The sequence below is a fragment of the Morone saxatilis genome, unplaced genomic scaffold (genome assembly GCF_004916995.1).
Source record: "Morone saxatilis isolate NCDOM2014 unplaced genomic scaffold, NCSU_SB_2.0 Contig22, whole genome shotgun sequence".
NCBI lineage: Eukaryota > Metazoa > Chordata > Actinopteri > Moronidae > Morone > Morone saxatilis.
This window is the reverse complement of record NW_023339785.1, coordinates 12,229,443-12,247,905: the sequence shown is the minus strand read 5'-3', so window position 1 is coordinate 12,247,905 and position 18,463 is coordinate 12,229,443. Positions and strand designations below refer to the sequence as shown.

The 18,463-nt window shown below is 40.3% G+C and overlaps 3 protein-coding genes across 3 annotated transcripts in view; all 3 read left to right on the top strand.

Annotated features, from left to right (window-relative positions):
* The window catches only part of rap2c (RAP2C, member of RAS oncogene family), a gene marked incomplete in the record, with an annotated part of 3,687 nt that extends 371 nt beyond the window's left edge, over positions 1-3,316 (top strand). The window contains 3 exon segments of the mRNA XM_035669402.1: positions 1-305; positions 1,176-1,462; positions 2,035-3,316. Of these exon segments, the coding sequence (XP_035525295.1) occupies positions 33-305; positions 1,176-1,454 (552 nt within the window).
* Positions 3,317-7,039: 3,723 nt separating this feature from the next.
* On the top strand, positions 7,040-10,341 carry zgc:92907 (uncharacterized protein LOC436733 homolog). Its single transcript, XM_035669958.1, has 4 exons — positions 7,040-7,232; positions 9,015-9,177; positions 9,891-10,029; positions 10,114-10,341. Exons 1-4 carry the CDS (start codon positions 7,152-7,154, stop codon positions 10,220-10,222), a joined length of 492 nt encoding a protein of 163 aa, XP_035525851.1. The 5' UTR covers positions 7,040-7,151; the 3' UTR covers positions 10,223-10,341.
* A 5,998-nt stretch (positions 10,342-16,339) lies between these two features.
* si:zfos-80g12.1 (sestrin-3) overlaps positions 16,340-18,463 on the top strand; it is an 11,201-nt gene continuing 9,077 nt past the window's right edge. Inside the window, exon 1 of the mRNA XM_035668808.1 lies at positions 16,340-16,555. Within this exon, the coding sequence (XP_035524701.1) occupies positions 16,490-16,555 (66 nt within the window). The 5' untranslated portion in view covers positions 16,340-16,489. The remainder of the gene's footprint in view (positions 16,556-18,463) is intronic.

Here is an 18,463-nt window from a genome sequence, read left to right as displayed (position 1 = left end):
GTTTAGCTGCTACGTTAGCCTCCACCGGCCCCATGAAAGAGTACAAAGTGGTCGTGTTGGGCAGCGGCGGCGTCGGGAAGTCCGCGCTGACCGTCCAGTTCGTCACCGGCACCTTCATCGAGAAATACGACCCGACCATCGAGGACTTCTACCGAAAGGAGATCGAGGTGGACTCGTCGCCCTCCGTGCTGGAGATCCTGGACACGGCGGGGACGGAGCAGTTCGCCTCCATGAGAGACCTGTACATCAAGAACGGGCAGGGCTTCATCCTGGTCTACAGCCTGGTGAACCAGCAGAGCTTCCAGGTACCTGAACACACCTGGACTGAACCAGGGTGGATGCATATGTGGGGTTTGACTTGTGGTTCATACATGTGGTGTGTTTGCTTCTCCGGAGCCCTGCGACATTAAAGCCAGTGCTGCTGTGGTGTTTGTTTGTTTCATTCTTCATTATATTCTCGGTTCTGTGGTAACTGGGTTGTTAAACAGTGTTTGTGACAGTAGAGGAAAACAGTGCCTCTAAAATAGGAAGATAACAGCGTAAAGTATCGGACACATCTTTGCCTCTTCTTTACCAAAACTTTTCAATCTGACCAAACTATGTTGAACAGAAAACTTGAATGAACAGAAACAGTAAATTAAAGGTTTACAGGATCTACAGGTTTAATAAAGGCAGCATTACTTATGATGAAGTTGTCAGACAGTGTATCAACAAGTAATATATGCTGTAATCCTAATTTCGATACTACATATAATTCTATATAGTATGTAATGTAATGTAATTGTTTACTGTTGGTATACATTAAAAAAAGTGCTTAAATGTTTTCTACTAACAGGAAATGATGCAATACCAAAATGAAACAGGGACTTTGTAGTGTCGTTAAACTTTATAAAAAAGAAAAAGGAGAATTATTCTTTATTTGTAAACTAAAATCAGCTGTTTGACCACCATACTTGATTATTAAAACGTTTTATTGTTGTACGTCTGCATTTAGTTTTTATATCCTGTCATCAATAGTGCACTACAAACTTAATGCAAGTATGCTGACTGTTTTATAACTTTATCAAACTGCTCTGCATTGACAATCTGCTAAGATAAAGTTTGTAGTATGAAAATATTGGCACACTGGTTCTTGTCAAACCACACACTAAGATCCTCTCCCTCTTCATCTTCAGGACATCAGACCAATGCGAGACCAAATAGTGCGAGTGAAGCGCTTCGAGAAGGTGCCGCTGATCCTGGTCGGGAACAAAGTGGACCTGGAATCTGAGCGTGAGGTCGCCGGGTCGGATGGACGAGCTCTGGCTCAAGAGTGGGGCTGCCCTTTTATTGAAACCTCTGCCAAGAGCAAGACTATGGTGGACGAGCTGTTTGCAGAGATCGTCCGACAGATGAATTATTCCACGCTGCCGGAGAAGCAGGAACAGTGCTGCACAGCCTGTGTGGTACAGTGAGGAGAGAGGTACGAGCCTTCCTTTGCCTTCGTACTCGGGCTGTGCCAGAGAACTCAGCACAGTTGGCCGCTCACTAATTTTACAGAATGTGATAAAATGTCCCTGCAGTGCCTGTGTAAAAATGGTTCACAAGCTGAGGAGAAATGTGACACATGGATGACTGTGTGGCGTTTGAGTGCAGCGTAAGGGAGAGGAGAGGTTTGTTGGAAGTGAGAAAGACGAGTGGGTGGTGCCGCTCCGCGCAAACCGTTGGTTTAGCTTGTTATCATAAGATCGCAGAAAGTATGTGGCATGAAGAACACAACTGTATGAGCAGCTCGGGGCCGGGAGGGGAAAAGACCCCCGAAGAGTAGCGAGTAACGAGGCAGACAGACAGTGAGCGAAGAAAGAGGATGTGACATCCTGAAAAAGAAATTATGTTCCAAAACAGGAAGTTCACTTTAGATTCTGTGGCAGATGTTTGCCTGTGTTAATCACTGCTCACACTGACGATGCTACTTTTAGCCATTTAAACTTGTTGTATTAATAACCTGTTTTGTCTTTTTCTTTCTCTCTTTCTTTAAAAAAAACAAACCAAAAGATACATCATTTGTCTGGATCACCACAAGGACTTTGATGAACCAGGGGGACAACACGACTTTTGATCCTACTGACACAAACTTACCACTGCTGGTAACAACGTTCTGTTCGAGGTGGTTTCTGACCGTCTGTCACAGATCATCTGACAGGAAAGACGTCGGCCCTATTTTTGATATCATAACCGTTCAAAGACGTTTCTGCTGCAACCTTAACGGCCTTTGCAATGACCCAGGACGGAGTCAACAAACAGACTTGTAATGAGCGAAAACGGCCATCTGTGAATTTCAGTCTTTTATTTTCCCCCCTTTTAGTCGGAAGTATCTCTGAAATAATAAGCAGGAGTGTTTGTGAAGTTGCAGCTTCTTTTTAAAGCTGCTTTAATCACTATTATATACTTTATTATTACTTGTATTATGTCTAAAGTTTGGAATTTGACAAAGTATTTCATATTATTGAAACATTTTGACTTTTAAGCATGCATACTTCAACCAGTTGGCTGCCCAGGTATACTGCTCGCTTTATTTTGAAAATCTTGTCTAAAATAGTTCTCCTAAGTGACACAAACCGCAGAGTGTGTGCTACAGTTTGACCTTTTTTAGCTTCAGGAAACTTAGACAGGATGTACCACTATGTGGATTAAACCGGCACCATTTTCATCAAGGGACGGTCACCTTATCCGCCAGTCCACGCCGCCGCCGCCGCCGCCCCGTGGTTCAAACATTCAGCTTTTTATCATCGCAGTAGCCTGAAGCAGCTAAACTCATCTGAAAACATGCATGCTCAAAATTGAAAATGTTCTACTAAATCAACTTGAAGTGATAAGAAAGAGCCATTTTACTGTTTTTAGCCGGAATTCTGTCAGTCTTTACAAGGCATGAATCACATGGACGCAGGTCTTCCATTTTGAGTTTCCTCGAGGAGTCTCTGTGGGAGAATGATTTTGGAACGACCAAAGGAAGCTCACAGTGCATATTTGTGTTTGACTACATGACGTGTGTCGCTTTAAATTCAGGAGACGCTGATTTCTTGTCATCAAATAACTTGCTGCATTGTGGTTTGATAAAAGTTCTGGCACAGTTAATCAGATTTAACTTTGTATTTTTCTTTTTCTTATAGTAACCTATTTATTAAAAACTAATGACATGGGTAGCCAGTTTTAAACATTTAATTTTATACTAGTTTTTGCTTTTTGTGACTTTTCAGGATATATGGTACATTGTTCTTTTGGGTTTTTGTTTTTTGAAGCTGAGGATTTAACAGAGCCTTAAATAATTTCTGTTGCACCCTGGTCTCATGTCTCTTTTATTTCCTTCAAAGATAAACGGCTGTCATCTTTTGGTAATAAACATGATGGCCTTTCAGTTACAGTATTATCTTTGGATTGATACACAGCAAGTTCTGTGTAACCAATGTTAGTTTTCTGACCTCGATCTTATAATTTGAGTTTCACGAACTCGTAACAAAATCAGCCAAGTTCAGTTGTTGCCTTTTTCACAGCACATTTTTGCCACTAGCCAGGTGCAGTGCTTCACACTCTCGGAAACCAATCCAATTCTATATCAGTGTTACTCAAACTCCTTACGCCATGTACCACCTCAGCAAACATATTCCAAATACCACCATTATGACCAACGTTAAAATACAGTAGCGTAGGCTGAGCCTATTATTTTGATAGTATTTGGTTTTAACATGTATTTATTTAATCTTTAAAAGAACTATTTCAGAGATTTCTCCACGTACCACCAGAGGCAGCTCAGGTACCATAGTTTGACAATGAGTGCTCTATAGAAACACAGACATTGAAAGTCATTCTTTATTTATGTGAAAGGAACCCAGTCTGTATAGTTTCACTCGTCGCCTGTTTTCTCTAAAACCCAGCGTACACTACCTGCTCAGCACCAAACAGCAGACAGTTAATGATTAGCTGGTGAACATACTGAAGTATTTAGCAGATATTTCCCTCAGGAGTTGGTGGAGACCAAAAATAGGAGCTTAAAGAAGAGCAAATATTTGATTCACATTCACCAGATAAACACAAACATGCCTCCAAATTAATGATAATGTTGTTTCGTAACTGCTGGGTGTGTAAATAAGCAACAGTTTGCCGTATCAACAAAGTCAATGTTTCCCCCGCCTGGCCCAAAATAAATCCCTTAGGCTTAAAACAATACTCACGTGACCTTTTGTGCCCCTGAGTGGCCCTTTAGTGCAGCATCAGTGCACTGCTCGTCTTATGAACTCAATACTCACACGTCCATATGTATATATTATATATATTAAAAGAGTTTTTGGTTGCTGTAATTGTTAATAAAATTCTAGTGTGAGTGGCCATACTCTTCTTGCTGTGCAATAACTGATTATATAGTTATGAGGCTCTAGCAGGCAGAGAAATAACAAAAAAATATGTAATTTTGAGTTCATTGACTCTTACAGACTCAAATATATATATGTTATACATATTTTACAGTGACTCTGGTATATGTAGAGCACTGCGACCTATTACATATCAACGTGTTGTTTGTGGTCATATCTGACAAACAACACAATGGGTTAAAGTTTTCAGAAGCTACATAATCTAAAAATACCAGCTCTCAGAAACAGGCTACACTTTCCACTTCCTCGTCGCTTCGTGTGTGTGTGCGTGCGTGTGCGTGTGTGTGTGTGCGTGTTTTTATATGCACCAGACTGGCACAGTGCAGTCGAGTTGGCGTGTGCTTTTGCAAGATTGTTTTTTTATTCTTCTTGCATTTGTCACAAATGGTACTGCTGTAGTTTTCACATCCCACGGAGCACAAAGCTGGCTCTTCTTCCTCTCGCTCTGCGGTTGTCAGGTGGAGCTGCTGGGTGCTCGCCGAGCCCGTGCATCCTTCACTGAGCTGGCAGCAGTCGCTCTGTGAGGTGGGGGTCGGGGTGAGGGTGGGTGCTGACGTCTCTGAATCAGCAGGATCACTACAGCTCCTCCAAGCTCATTTTGGGTGTCTTATTCTGGTTTCTGCTGGGTTTATTTCTGTCCACACCACAAGAGAGACGAAGGTGTCTTCAAACAAAGACCACCACAGACCACCAGGCTATCAGCTGCCTGCAGTGTGCAGCAGGAACCAGCAAGCTGCAGTGAAACAGACTCACCCTGTACAAAAACATTACAACCCCTAAGGAAGTTAGTCTGTGCTCACAATGACGTATGTGTTTAGTATATAAATTAACTGAATTACAATCATTTAGTGTATTTATTTATGGATTAATTAATTAAACTCATGTATTAAATGAAACTGCTCCACAACTATTTACACGACACTTGTGGTCCTCCATAAGTAAAACATGGTTTTAGTGATTTTCAGGTTAAAAAGTTGAATGTGTTTACCATAAAGACCCTGCACTCAATATTTTAGTATCAGTGTCATCAGAGGTGTTGTAAAATGTATTCAAGTAAAGTAAGAGTGTTCACTTACCCATTATATAGTTGGATTATTAAGTGATTCATGATTAGTGATTAGATTAGATGAGTTTTATTTTGCAACTGGTTTCACTGGAGCTTATTATAACTTGCACTGTTTAGTTAACTGATTGCATTTTGTGAGCTCATTGTAGGTTTTGTATATTTAAGCTTCGTCTGAAAAGTAACTAGAAACTACTGTTGAGTTCAGATATGTTTAAGGGCAATAGCAGCGAGGCAGCAAAAAGTATAATCCCCATAAAGCAATAAGACAACTAAAGACTTTAACACACAACACAGTGCACAAGGGTCGTGTGATAAAAGCAAACTGCAACAATACAAAAAAGGAAAAGATAAAGAGCTAAAAGTATTTAGTATTTAAATTTAGAGTTTTTATTGCAGGTAGGATAAACTATAACTTGAGCCATTTTAAGAAAGAGAGAACGGTCCATGTTTCCATGTGACTGTCTAAAATCTCTTAACAACACAACTGTTGCTCCAGTGATTTTACAGCAGTTAAATTCACCTCATGGATTGTAAAAGATCAATATTTACTTCTAAAGTAGGTCAATGAGTATCAGTATGAAGTAAAATCAAATGTGTACGACTGTAAATGTTGTCACTGAAAGGCTGAAAGAGTTATAGTTTATGCAGCCTGGACATCTAAAGAAGTCTCCTAGACTTCTCACTCGGTTCATGTGAGTCACCGAGAGCGTCTGAAGTCAAAACATTACCAGCAATGATAATGTCCTCCCAGAGCCCAGCTGTCAGTGTCAAGTACAAACTTTAATGCCCTAATTCCTCTGAGGAGCTCCGTCAGCAGGTCTGCTGGTGTTCACCTGCATGTCCCAGGTACAGGAAGTCTTCACATCACACACTGCCCAGATTTATATGCTGTATTTTGTATGCGCGCTTGTCTTCAATTGAACGTACAGCAACTCTTTGAAAAAGACAAAGCAGAGACACTGTCACTCAAGGGACCAGGCTAGAGGGCAGGTCCTGTGCCCCAGGGGGCGAAACCAATGACTGGGCGTCATATGGCACATCTGGAGGGACATGCCCCAGGAAACTGTGAGAAATGGGTTTGTAATGGACTGAATCATGGATCTGTGAATATATTCAATCACCGTCAGCTCAGTCAGAGCACGCAGATCATCATAGTTTAACTTCCACCACAGTGGGCGCCTCTTCCTCTTCAGGTCAAATAAAATCACCAATAAAATAAAAAGGCCCAATCTACAGCCAGAGTTTGGTGTGTCCATTCTGACCCACATTATCTGTAGATAAAACAAACATTCCCAATTTCAGGTGATTATACACTAAAAAAAACATACATATAAACATCATATTCCATTTCTGCCAACAAATCCTCCTAAATGTTACACACTGGACCTTTAAATTAAAGGATTTTAGCATTTTTGCTGCTGTGCATGAAGCTCAAAGGGATTCAAAAATGAATTTAAACAGGTATTTTCAGACACAGTGGCAGTGTGAATGAAGTTACAGCTCCAGACCTCTAGGTGGCAGCACGTGTGTCAGAGTCGGCGCGGCGACGTCAGCGGTCAGAAGCGGAAGTGACTGTTAGGGTCTGCGGCAGTCGGGTGAAGATGGGCAGTGAGGGGAGGCTGTAAAGTGTTTAAAAATACTTACAAACCTATAAAACTGACAGGTTTACTCGGGCAGCCATGAAGACGGTGTTTGTGACCGTCGGCACTACGAGCTTTGATGAGCTCATTGAACGCATCACGTCTTCAGACACCGTCCAGGTTGGTTTTAATCCACACTTCCTTGTCCATACTGCATACCTGCTGCTACTCTGACAGGACCAACTATATATAATCACTATGAGTATTCAAATCACCTAAATTAAACACCACACTATAAAAACAGTCCTGCTTTCAAAACATTAGGCAACAAAATGTAGTTAAAGTTAAAGAAGTATTCACAATGCAGAATGGCCCCTGTCACTGTTATATTATTGGAACATTATTCATGTATCATGTGTATGTGGTATTTCAATTAGGGCTGCACAATTAATCCAAATATTATGGACATCACAAGAGCTGTATTGTTTTGATGAAGGTAAACTGATGAGGTGCTCTGGTCTACAGATCTTCTCCAGATTTAAGATAACATGTTTGTTTGGTACAGTCTCCCAAAAATGTCACATCATCATGATTTTAATGGTTTCTTTTAGTGAAAACTCAGTTTGTGGTGCATAAATGATCATTCCCAGATAATCCTGAATCACAATATTGTGCAGCTCTAATTCTAATGTTGTTAATTTAGCTAATTTTCACTACTTCATATACTGTTGGGTAGTTAAAGCTCTAAAAATGCATCATATTTTATAAAATGTTCATGTAATCTTTATGGAAAATCTAAGTAAATATAGCTGTAAAATAAATGTAGTGGAGTAAAAAGTACAATATTTCCCTCTAAAACATAGTATAAGTATAAAGTAGCATAAAATGGAAATACTCAAGGAAATGATCTCAAATGGAGAAAAACAACACGGTGAAACACTTTAAAATAAAACTTAACCAGGTTAAACAAGTACGAGTAAAGAGGCAGAAGGTTATGAAGCACCTTGACATTGTCTTACAGTCCATCAGGTCTGTTGTAATTGACGACCGACCCTGGACTGAATGGGGATGGTGGTAAGTTACCCTGCAACAAGCTGAGTGATCTGACTGGATATGATCAAATGTCTATTTCAAACAGGGTCACACAGATATTTAAAGACTAAAATTAGGACCTTAAAGAGACACATATCCAGTGCAAGGATTTAAGAGAGTACTGTGGTCTCCCCATCCTGGTTCAGGTCAAGGTCCTTGCTGACTGTAACAGTAAATCAATCAATCAATCAAATGTGCGTCTTTCTCGCCGTCAGCTTAAGAGAGCTCTGTCAGTACACACGTCAAGGACAAATGAGGAGCCGCTTGCACGTGGAAAAAAAGAAGTGATGTAAAAAACGTCTCTAAATAAAAGAATTAAATCTTTTTATAAACATTTTGTGCTCTCTCATGTTTTTGTTTGAAAGCTGCAGTTTAATAGACACCTGTTGGCACACGTCTTGTTTCTGTTTCTGAACAAAATGTAAATATTGTGTTAATTCCTCCTTCTAACTGTGTAACACCTTAACAAGCAAATATTGTTTAAACTGAGAAATGAGTATAAAATGATGAACAGGATATCCAGAATATTAATTTCATGGCGTGTTGCAGCCGCTCAGTGTGAACAACGTAGATCCTCAGTGAGAAGCTGCAACAAACTGACACAGATAATATTTAAAACCTTAAAGCTACTTAAATATTATGAAAAGTGTTTGTTAAAAGGTTAGAACGTTATACTGTGCAGATGCTAGTTGGGTAACATTGAGATTTGACAACAGCCACAGATCAGGAAATATGAAACTAAAACGTTGATGCCTCTAAATGTATTAAGAGAGTCGTCAGAGGTGCAGCTTTTTCTCTGTAGGGGGGAAACTTCACTTGGCACTAACATAATAGTAGCTTAGTAATACGTTATTGTTTTTCTCCCCCCAGGCTTTAAAGGCTCGTGGATATGAGCGTTTGGTTCTCCAGGTTGGGAGAGGATCTCTTCTTCCTGCTGCTGACAGCTGTCCAAACATCAGACTGGAGGCTTTCCGATTCAAAGACTCTATAGCAGCAGACATCAGGCAGGCCGACCTCGTCGTCAGCCACGCTGGTGAGTAAAACATCAAAAACCTTGAGCACACTTACTCCTCTCAGTGTATAAACAGTGGCTACATATTGATTTATCTTTTTATTTAATCACACTCAACTGATGCTGCTCCATAAGTCAAACTACTGTCTATTTATTAGGTTTTAATTAATACATATTAATAAGTATTAAAAGCATCAGCCAAATCGGGTAGTTTCCATGTTCATCGCCTGCCTTGAATTCAAAGCAAAAGCAAATACAGGTCTATCAGCAGTGTGCCAACATTAAACAGAAAACTGATGATTAATGATTTCACAGAGACTAAATGAGGGCAACAGAGGCTGATCAGGATGAACAGGATGATCAGCAAGTGTTTGTTAACGAGGCCAAATCTTATCTGAGGAGGAGAAGACCAATATGTACTAAAGAATCATATTAACAGTTTTGCAATTTGATCCAGTTTAATACAAATTAATTGCGACTACTTTCAGAAACATCCTTGTCTCAGAGGACCCGTCACACTGTCCCTGGTCACGTTTGGTATTGTTTGTTTTCTCCGTTTAATTTTCCGATTCATGCTACATTAACTACCTACAAACAAACAAGAAAAGGAAAAATGCTGATGATGCTTCTTTTTTTCTTCCGTATCTGTGTCATGGTGTTGTTCACCTCCATGAATAGAAACCCAGGCTCAGTTTAGCTCTAGTCATGAATAAGGTTCTTGTTTTCCTCCTCAGGGGCAGGAAGTTGTTTGGAGGCGCTGGGTGCGGGCAAACCTCTGCTGGTTGTTGTCAATGACAAGCTGATGGACAACCACCAGCTGGAGCTGGCCAGGGCGCTACACATGGACTCACACTTGTTGTACTGCACATGCAGGTGTTTGTTTCCCACATGTACAGTTACATACATGTGAGTTTATTAAGTAAAACAACAGTAACACTTTATTTTTCAATCTTTCAGCACCCTGACAGAAACCGTGAGGACCATGGATCTCTCTGTTCTTCTACCCTTTCATCCCGGAGAGCCGAAGCACTTTGCTAACTTCCTGGACAAAGCTCTCGGTGTTTAGAGGACGGATGTTTTCTGTTACACTAAAGTTTGATGATGTTGCTTATGATTATGACGCTGTTGAACATTTGAGTGTTTTCTATTTTTGTATGCGAGAATAATATATGTCAACTCCTCATGTGTGCTGCGAATTATTTGTATGTTTATTCTAGATTTAGTTTTTTAAAAGGTTTCATACAAGTGAAGGAAACAGAAAACTTTACCAGCCTGAGGCGCTTGAGTCGAATAATACACAGCTGAAGGCGTAGCTGCACTTTGACATGGAACAAAGGCTGCATCAGTTCAGTGCAGCAAAGACAAAGAACCACTTAGTCGATGTGGATCCCCTCAAAAACTGTTGAGCTAGACAATGATCAGAGTTTGTCAATATTTTATAGAATCTGTGAATTTTGTCCGAGCTGAAGCGTTGACCTCAGCAGTCAAGTCTTTGCCAATTTGTAAATCTAAAGAGACAGAATGGAAAGGTTACGTTTAATGCAAGCTACTAAGTTTAGACAAAACAATTTACGATTCCGTTTTACGACGAGGCATCGCTTTTAGTCATTGTGCTATGAATGGAAAGTGTCAGCCATTTCTAAAAATAGCTAAAATAGTTTATCTTATCAGGAAATTTTTATTATATATTCATCTGCCTATTAGTCGACTGTGCAGACGGTGTACTTATTAGCGGCTCTGACTGTTTGTTTTCTTTCTATCTCTGGGTAATCTCAGTGCCACAGACACTCTAGCTGAGCACATGAGGGAGGAAACCAAAATAAAATACACATAAAATGTAAATAAAGGTCATACTGTATATCCAGCTGAACGTGTCAAGTATTAAAATAAATATAAATAGTTGAACCTACTTTAATGTGCCTCTCTAAATATCAGTTCACAACACTTCCTTCTGATTTCCACAAAAAGGAGACAAAATGCCTTTTTTTGAGTTTTTGCTGCATCACAGTGAGGCCAGTTGTACCAATTCTTGCCACAAGGGTGAGATAATGTTTAAATCTATGACCTTGCATTGTAATTTGTCCTCCCAGCACATTTCTCCCCGTCCAAACTGGCAAGATGCAGACATATGGTGGATTTTCAACTCTTAAAGACATTTTTAACAGAAGGTCTTTGATATGGTATCAGGTCATGTTAATGTTTTAAGTAGAATTCCTCTTTACACCAAGTGGATCCGTATCCCTGCAGAAAAGAGCACCATCTGCTTCAGTGATCAGTGTATGAGAGCCATAAATCAGCTAACCTGCAGAGCAGAGGTACAAACTGTATGTGCCTGAACAGCCTGGGAAATTAGATCTGAAATTAGGTTGTTTTTTTATTTATTTACTTTGAAGACAAAGGACATTTTCCAGTCTTGTTCAGTTGGTAGAGAATAACCACTTCTACATTATCTGTATAGACCAACTGTCTGGCATAACACTGTTGATTCATCATTTACAGTTAACAGTTTCTTCACCAGGAGCGGTTTTGTTAAACAGGAAATGATGAGTAAAAAGCAGCACATAGTCAATCTGTTCAACTTCTGAAGACTGTTTAGAGTCAGACAAAAGAAACATTTTGTCCACTTTTTACTGCAGAGGCTGGAGAACTTTAATCAGTTTACAAACCAGATAAAAAGTAAATAATGTTTGTGGCAGAACATGTTTAACAGATTTCATTTAGTCATGATACTGTAGGTGCTCATTTGTATATATATTATATATCTTATAGTTATATATAATATATACAGTTGGAGATGGTATTTCAGGCATCTTGATAAAGACAATATAAAGTGTTGAATCTATTGTAGAGGAATGAACTACAAGACTGTCATATTTGTTTCTTAGGAAAGTCCCTCTTTGTTTCTCAAAGAACTTCGGTGGAAAAGGAAGATTTACTGTGATATGAAACCCGTGGATACAGATGACTTTGTGTTCGTTTTCTTTTCACAGCTGATGTAAAAAGCAGGTTAAAAACAACTTCTGAGGAGGGCAACTAATGCGGTATAAAAGGTTTAGTTTCTGGTTCTGTTGGTACATCATACAGCTGTTGTACCACATCAGCTGAATTAAAGAAGTGGTTACTTTAAAGGGGTCAAGCCACATAACACAACTGTTACTAACACTAAAATGATAGCATTATAATCTGTTCAGTACCACAACCAGCCAAATTCACTGATGACACAACGTGTAATTAACACGTAATTAATACATTTATTGGCTGTTTCTGACGTGTTTTTCAGTCAATATCTCTGTTAAATATTAATCTGCAACTACTTTGATAATCAGTTAATTGTTTGGATAATTTTTTAAGCAAATATGAGAAACATTTTCTTGTTCCAGTTTCTCAAATGTGAAGATTTAGTTCTTTCTTGGTCTCATGTGATGGTACATGGAGTATCTTCTGGTCTGTTGGCTAAAAGAAGCAATTTGATGACGTCACAGTTTTTTAGTATTTACTGACATTTTGACTATTAATCAATAATGAAAACAGTCGTTAGCCCTGGAATACTAGAATCTAGGACAAAGATTAATTCCTGACTGAAACGTCCTGATTGCAGATATTCTGGACAAAGTCACAACCTTTCAGTGTTTTCCCCTGAATCAATTAAGCTGTAGTTATCTGGTTTGGACTGGTTCTCCAGTGTAAATCACATGATGTTTGTGCAAACTGAATGTTAATCTAATAGAGAGTGACACTCAAATCTAGTGTCACTTGTTTTCCCCTCCAGAGCTTCTTTAAGTCTGCTTTATTTTTCAACTTACGCACTGCGTGAGTTATTAGGGTCGCTGCATTAAAGTTCAATGCATCAAAGCCAAGGAAGCCTTTCCTTAATGTAGTGAAAATGTATCTGTCTTCACACAGTCTAGTATGTGTGTATATATATACACGTATACATATATATATATATATATAGTCCTCTCCCCCCACTGGGAGTGCACAAGGCCTCAACACTTCATCACGTCATTTAGACATTAGATCTGGTTTTATCTTCTGTAAGTGGATATCATCATTAATCAAGATATTCATTTGCAAATACATCAATCAGTGTAAGAATTAGATCTGGGTTTGAGCTGGTGCTTTCAAATTAAAAGTAAGTTTAGAGAAGAAATATAAGAGGCCTTGTTGTTACTGAGAGTAAGTTATAGTACGTTTTTGCATTCTTGAGTTCAGATTTGTTTTCAGTTCCACTTTCACACGACTGACGTTTTTTCCAGAGAAAAAAGCGAAACCTTTCATCAAACATCTTCTCAGAAAGAAAAAACAAGCTAATTTCTTGAGGATGAGCGACCACTAACATTGGAAGTGACATTTACATGGTGATATTGTACAAATAATGTGTGTCACACTCAACTCATGAGCTTGTATCTTAATTATCTTAAGGAGTTAATAAGAAAGTACAAAAACACAGATATAACTCAGTGAAACTAATTGATATGAAAGTCATGATTCCTGCACTCAGAAGGAAAAACAACCTGATTTGAACCAATTCAATTCCAAGATTTCTGATAAAGAACAAACGTCCCATTCATCAAGACACGAGTGGACTGAATAAGTCCATACATGAAGTAACAACTGGGTCAAAGCAGAAGGTCAATCAAACCCGCCTGAATGCAGTGGTCAGTTGTGGACGTGACAAGAGCGACTGTAAGCAATGCTTGTTGTGTGTTTAGTTAGATGAATGAGACATATTGTCTTTGCCTTTGGGACCTTTTAAAAGACTTGATGACAGCAAGATGATTGAGATTTTAAGGCTTGCACGACTGTATAAGACACATTTTTATTAAATTCATCTGTGTGAAAGTAAGACGAGTCCGCCACCAAAACTGGGACACAATCTCTTTATTTGACCTGACTTTGTGTATAGAGGCTCTTTCATGTTGAAACTTCCCCAAACTGTTTGTTGTAACCACAAAGTTAGTCGCACTCGCACACTGTTGTCAATACCTGTTGTGTGCTGTGGCATTAAATCAGTTTTATACCTGAAGGTCAGTTTATTTCTCTCGTGGAGGACTCAGCCTGTGAGAGCAGTCAATGTGCTGCACACAATCAATTAATCAACAATTAAAATAATTTATTGATTAAACAAATAATTTTTTTAATAGAAAATGACCAAATTTGTTTATTTCAGCTTCTCAGATGTTCTGGTTTCTTTAATCTTCTATGACAGTAAACAGAATATCTTTGATGTTGTAAAAGTGTAAAGGTCTAGTTTGTAACATTTAGGTGGACGTATTGACAGAAATGTAAAATAACATTCATAGGTATGTGTTCATTGGTGTATAATCACCTGAATATAGGAATTGTTATGTTTTTATTACCTCAGAAAGAGCCCTTTATACAGACGCTGCGGGGCCTTCGATGGAGTCTGCAGTGTTTCTACAGGAGCCCAGAAGGGACAAACCAAACAGTAGATAGAGCTGCCACCGTAGTTTGTGCTTTGTGCTTGGAAGTGGAGGGTGAAGTGAAGGAGTTGCCATTAAATCCTACACACTGGTCCTTTAGTTGAGAATATTGACAGATTAATAAATAATAACGATATTGGTTTGTTTGTTATCATTTGAGCTTAATCAAGTCTCTGAAAGTAAATCTCAGTTCGGCATTTGAGACAAGAAGGAAACAGAAGTTGTATAAGAAGCTGGAGACATGAAGTTTAAAAGACACGGGTGTTTACCAGGACACATTTTCACATGTGGCTTGTATCAGATTACAGTCTGAACAAGTCTCGGTCCTGAAATGAACCGCATGATGAATGTCAATCTAGAGTCACATGACTTCTGATATGAGTGTTCACGCTGAGGTCACACTGCACAGAATCAGACTAAATCAGAACCAAGAAACTCGGATTGGATGTGATTTGTGCTGTTTACACTGTCATTAAAGACCTGAGTCTCTTTGACCTGCAGTGTGAGCGCAGCCTGACTCACTGGTGCAGTATATTAAACAGCTAGCATCAAACAGAGCCGACACAAACACAAAGAAAGGTGCTTCCGGACCAGTATCCTGTTGGTCAGACGTTGGCAGGCTTTGGGAAGTAACAGATTACATGTTACCGAGTTACGTAATCAATAAAAAAGGTAACTGTAAACCATTGAAGTTACAGGGTGGAAAAGCTGTTATCAGATTTCAGTTTCATTTTAGTTAAAATTAAGATTATTTAAAATAAAGTACAATATAACACCACGTACATGAGTCTCACATGAGGTCTGGAGTGAAACCACTGCTGATCTTACAGTCGTCAGTTCATCATCAGGACCGCTAGTGAAACAGATGCTTTCACTGGAGGGAAATTTCACCTTTATTCAGTCTATAAAGCAGAAAAAGGAACAACAACACAGTAAAGTGCCAGTTACGTCCTCCAGCTGTGAAATATGTTCTATAGGCTGCGGCCTGAATTTGCTTACTGGGAAAGTTTTTCTTTTAAAATCACACTGAACAGAGGTCATATTTCATCTGTTGTCTTACACATATTACTTTTTACTTGTTTTTATTTCCATATTTGTTGTTGACGTAATCAGAAAGTACTGGAAAGTAATCTAAGTTATGTTACTTGGATATGGTCAGGGGTGTTTCCAGAGGGGTGTCCCCCTATTATCCTTCCCTCTTCCACTCCACACTGTCTTTCAGAGGCTCAGTTACAGCGCTGTCTTACTATATAGGGGGCTAAATAACAGAAAAACTGTCATACCCATTGTCGAAGAGATCCCTTGACCTCTGACCTCAACATATCTGAATACAAATGGTCCCTTTAGGTACCTACAAGTCTCCCCTTTGCAGACATGTTAGTGTGCAGTTTATGTGGTAATTTAATGTATGTTGAATATTTTCTGCACACTGGGATCCTAACCCCTGCTCTAACTGCATACCACTGACTCACAGTCCCCCTCCTGTGCCACTGCAGTCAAACTACACATACTGTGACACCTCCAATGAAGTTACTAACTGTATCTGAGTACATTTAAGTTTAGAGTAGCCGTCCCGACCCAGTGTCTGCCCCCGACCCACTGTCTGCCCCCGGGCCTGTCGTTGCCTCTGTGTCTGCGCTGTTGTTTGCAGATGTTCATTAGTATTCTCGTCTACCAGCTCCGCCTCCTGTGCTTTGATTGGGCACACTGTTACTGGAGCTGTCAGCTCGGCTCCGGGAAGGTTTGTGTCCTCTCTCAGTGCAGCCTCAGCCCGACCCACCGCAGCTGCAGCCCGGCGGCAGCTCTCTGCCTTTGTTCGCTCGCTGTGGAGAGCACCGAGAACAGACAAGAGCCGCATCCATGCAGTAGCAGCACTTTGTTTTTGGAAAATGATCATCTGTGCGAATAAAATGGAGTACCCCCTGAGAACCCAGTGCCAGCGAGTCCAGAAACAGGTATGTTGAAAGCTTCAGTAGAGCAGAAGATTGAGGACAAGTTAGTTTTAATTCATGTTTTAAAGCTAGCGGCTAACTGCGCTGCGACGCTCATTCATTCATTATTTTATATTAAAGAAAAGCCTCAGCAGCTGTCGCTCCCCGCCGGGTCGGAGCTGTTGTCTGTGCGGCTTTAAACACGACCTGTTTGTGTCGCTATCAGTCGAAGAGAGAGATAAAAGCAGCCCGTTAACAGTTTGTTGGCTGTGTAAACTTTTTACCGACAGTTAGCGAGCTAACGTTAGCACAACTCAGCTGCCCAGAGCTAACTGCGCTAACGGGTCAACTTAAATCACAACCAACAAAGGCGATAAATAATAGTTTTAATCATTTAATTTAGGGATTTAAACTGCCTCACTTCCTCGCCACAAAGACACCCTTTTATACTCCCCATCTCCAGCTGTTAAATGCCTCGTTAAAAGTCATTTACGTGAAGTTAACGTCAGTAAATTCACATTAAATATTAACATAAATCTGCTTTTTTATCTTTTAATGTCTGCGCCGTGATGTTAACCCCGCACACAACGTGGAGAAGACTCAAGCCTTTTGTTGTGCGCTGTAAGACACTTTATCTGCGTCCACATATGTTGATATTTGTTGATATTTCCCCCCCTCCACACAGTGTTTAATGTTATAATGCGCTCGGTTGTTGCAGCGACGAGGTGAAAGCTGGAGGTGACGATGACATCATCTGAAGATTTGGGAGAAAAGTGTCAGTGAGCTTGTTGTGTGGCTGTGAAGTAATGCAGTGAAATGTACTGAGCATTAATAATATATATATATATATATATGAGGACAGAGCGGTGTTAAAGGGCTTTAATCCGTGAGGACAGGTGGGGACTGTGCAGTGTTTTCCTGCCTGCGGTTCCTCTCAGTGTTGGCCACTTTTATTGTGCTGTTTTTTGCTGGCTGAACCGGACTGCCAATCAAAGTTGTTTTTCTCCTCTGTCGCTGTTTTTCATTTTGCAACAGAAGGGGGGCGCTGTCTCAAGTGCAGGCCAAAAAAGACATGTTTTTTTGCTGCAGATTAGAGTCCAGAAATGGAGCAAAACAGGGAGGAATGTGAGCAGCAAAAGGGGGGAAAAAAGAAACCTCCACTCTGGTTCTAAGTGCAGTTTGTGCTACTTTTCACGACCCCGCTCACTGTTTGCTCCTCGTCTTCATTGTCATTCAGCTGGCATCTTTCTTTACATGCCATTTGACTACATACTAGTCTGTAACTGTGGAGAAACACTCAGTATTTGATTTGAAACCAGTGCTTTTGCAAAGGGAAATGAGCAACTACTTGCATCCCAAAGTGTTTTTTAAAATTACACTTTGATATGACACACACACCTTAGTAATGAATTACCCTGTTATCAGTCTTTTTTAACTGCGGCCCCTTCTTGTTCTACCTGCCCTGCGTGTTTTCTGACAGCTCCAATCACTCATCTGTTGTATGTGGGCTCGGCCTTTATGTCTTTTTCTTCCCCATCCTGCAGCACAGTGTTTTGTTTGTCTTGGTTGTGTTGTGTGTGTTGTCCTACCCAGCAGCCTCTTTTCCCTCCCCTCTCTCCAAACATCTTTGGGCTGCAGCTGGTTTGTTTTTTTTGCGCTACTCCCCGAGTTCAGGTTGCAGAGCCAAAATCGGCCCCGGCTGCTTGTGTTTCCGGTGATGAGGTGGGGTTTGGGGTCAAGGGAGTTAATGCCCACAGGACGCCGGCACATGATAAGGACGGACCCCCTTCAGGCTCAATCGGAATGCAGATTGAATGTCCTCCTCCTGTATCTGCAGCCGCCCCCCTCCTGCAGCCCACCACACACACACACACACACACGCACACACACACACGCGCACACACACGCGCACACACACACACACACACACAC

Coding starts and splice junctions, on each gene's coding strand:
- zgc:92907 (XM_035669958.1), top strand. CDS start 7,152: ATGAAGACGGTGTTTGTGACCGTCGGCACTACGAGCTTTGATGAGCTC. Junction 9,178..9,890: donor CCTCGTCGTCAGCCACGCTG/GTGAGTAAAACA, acceptor TTTCCTCCTCAG/GGGCAGGAAGTTGTTTGGAG. Junction 10,030..10,113: donor TTGTTGTACTGCACATGCAG/GTGTTTGTTTCC, acceptor TCAATCTTTCAG/CACCCTGACAGAAACCGTGA.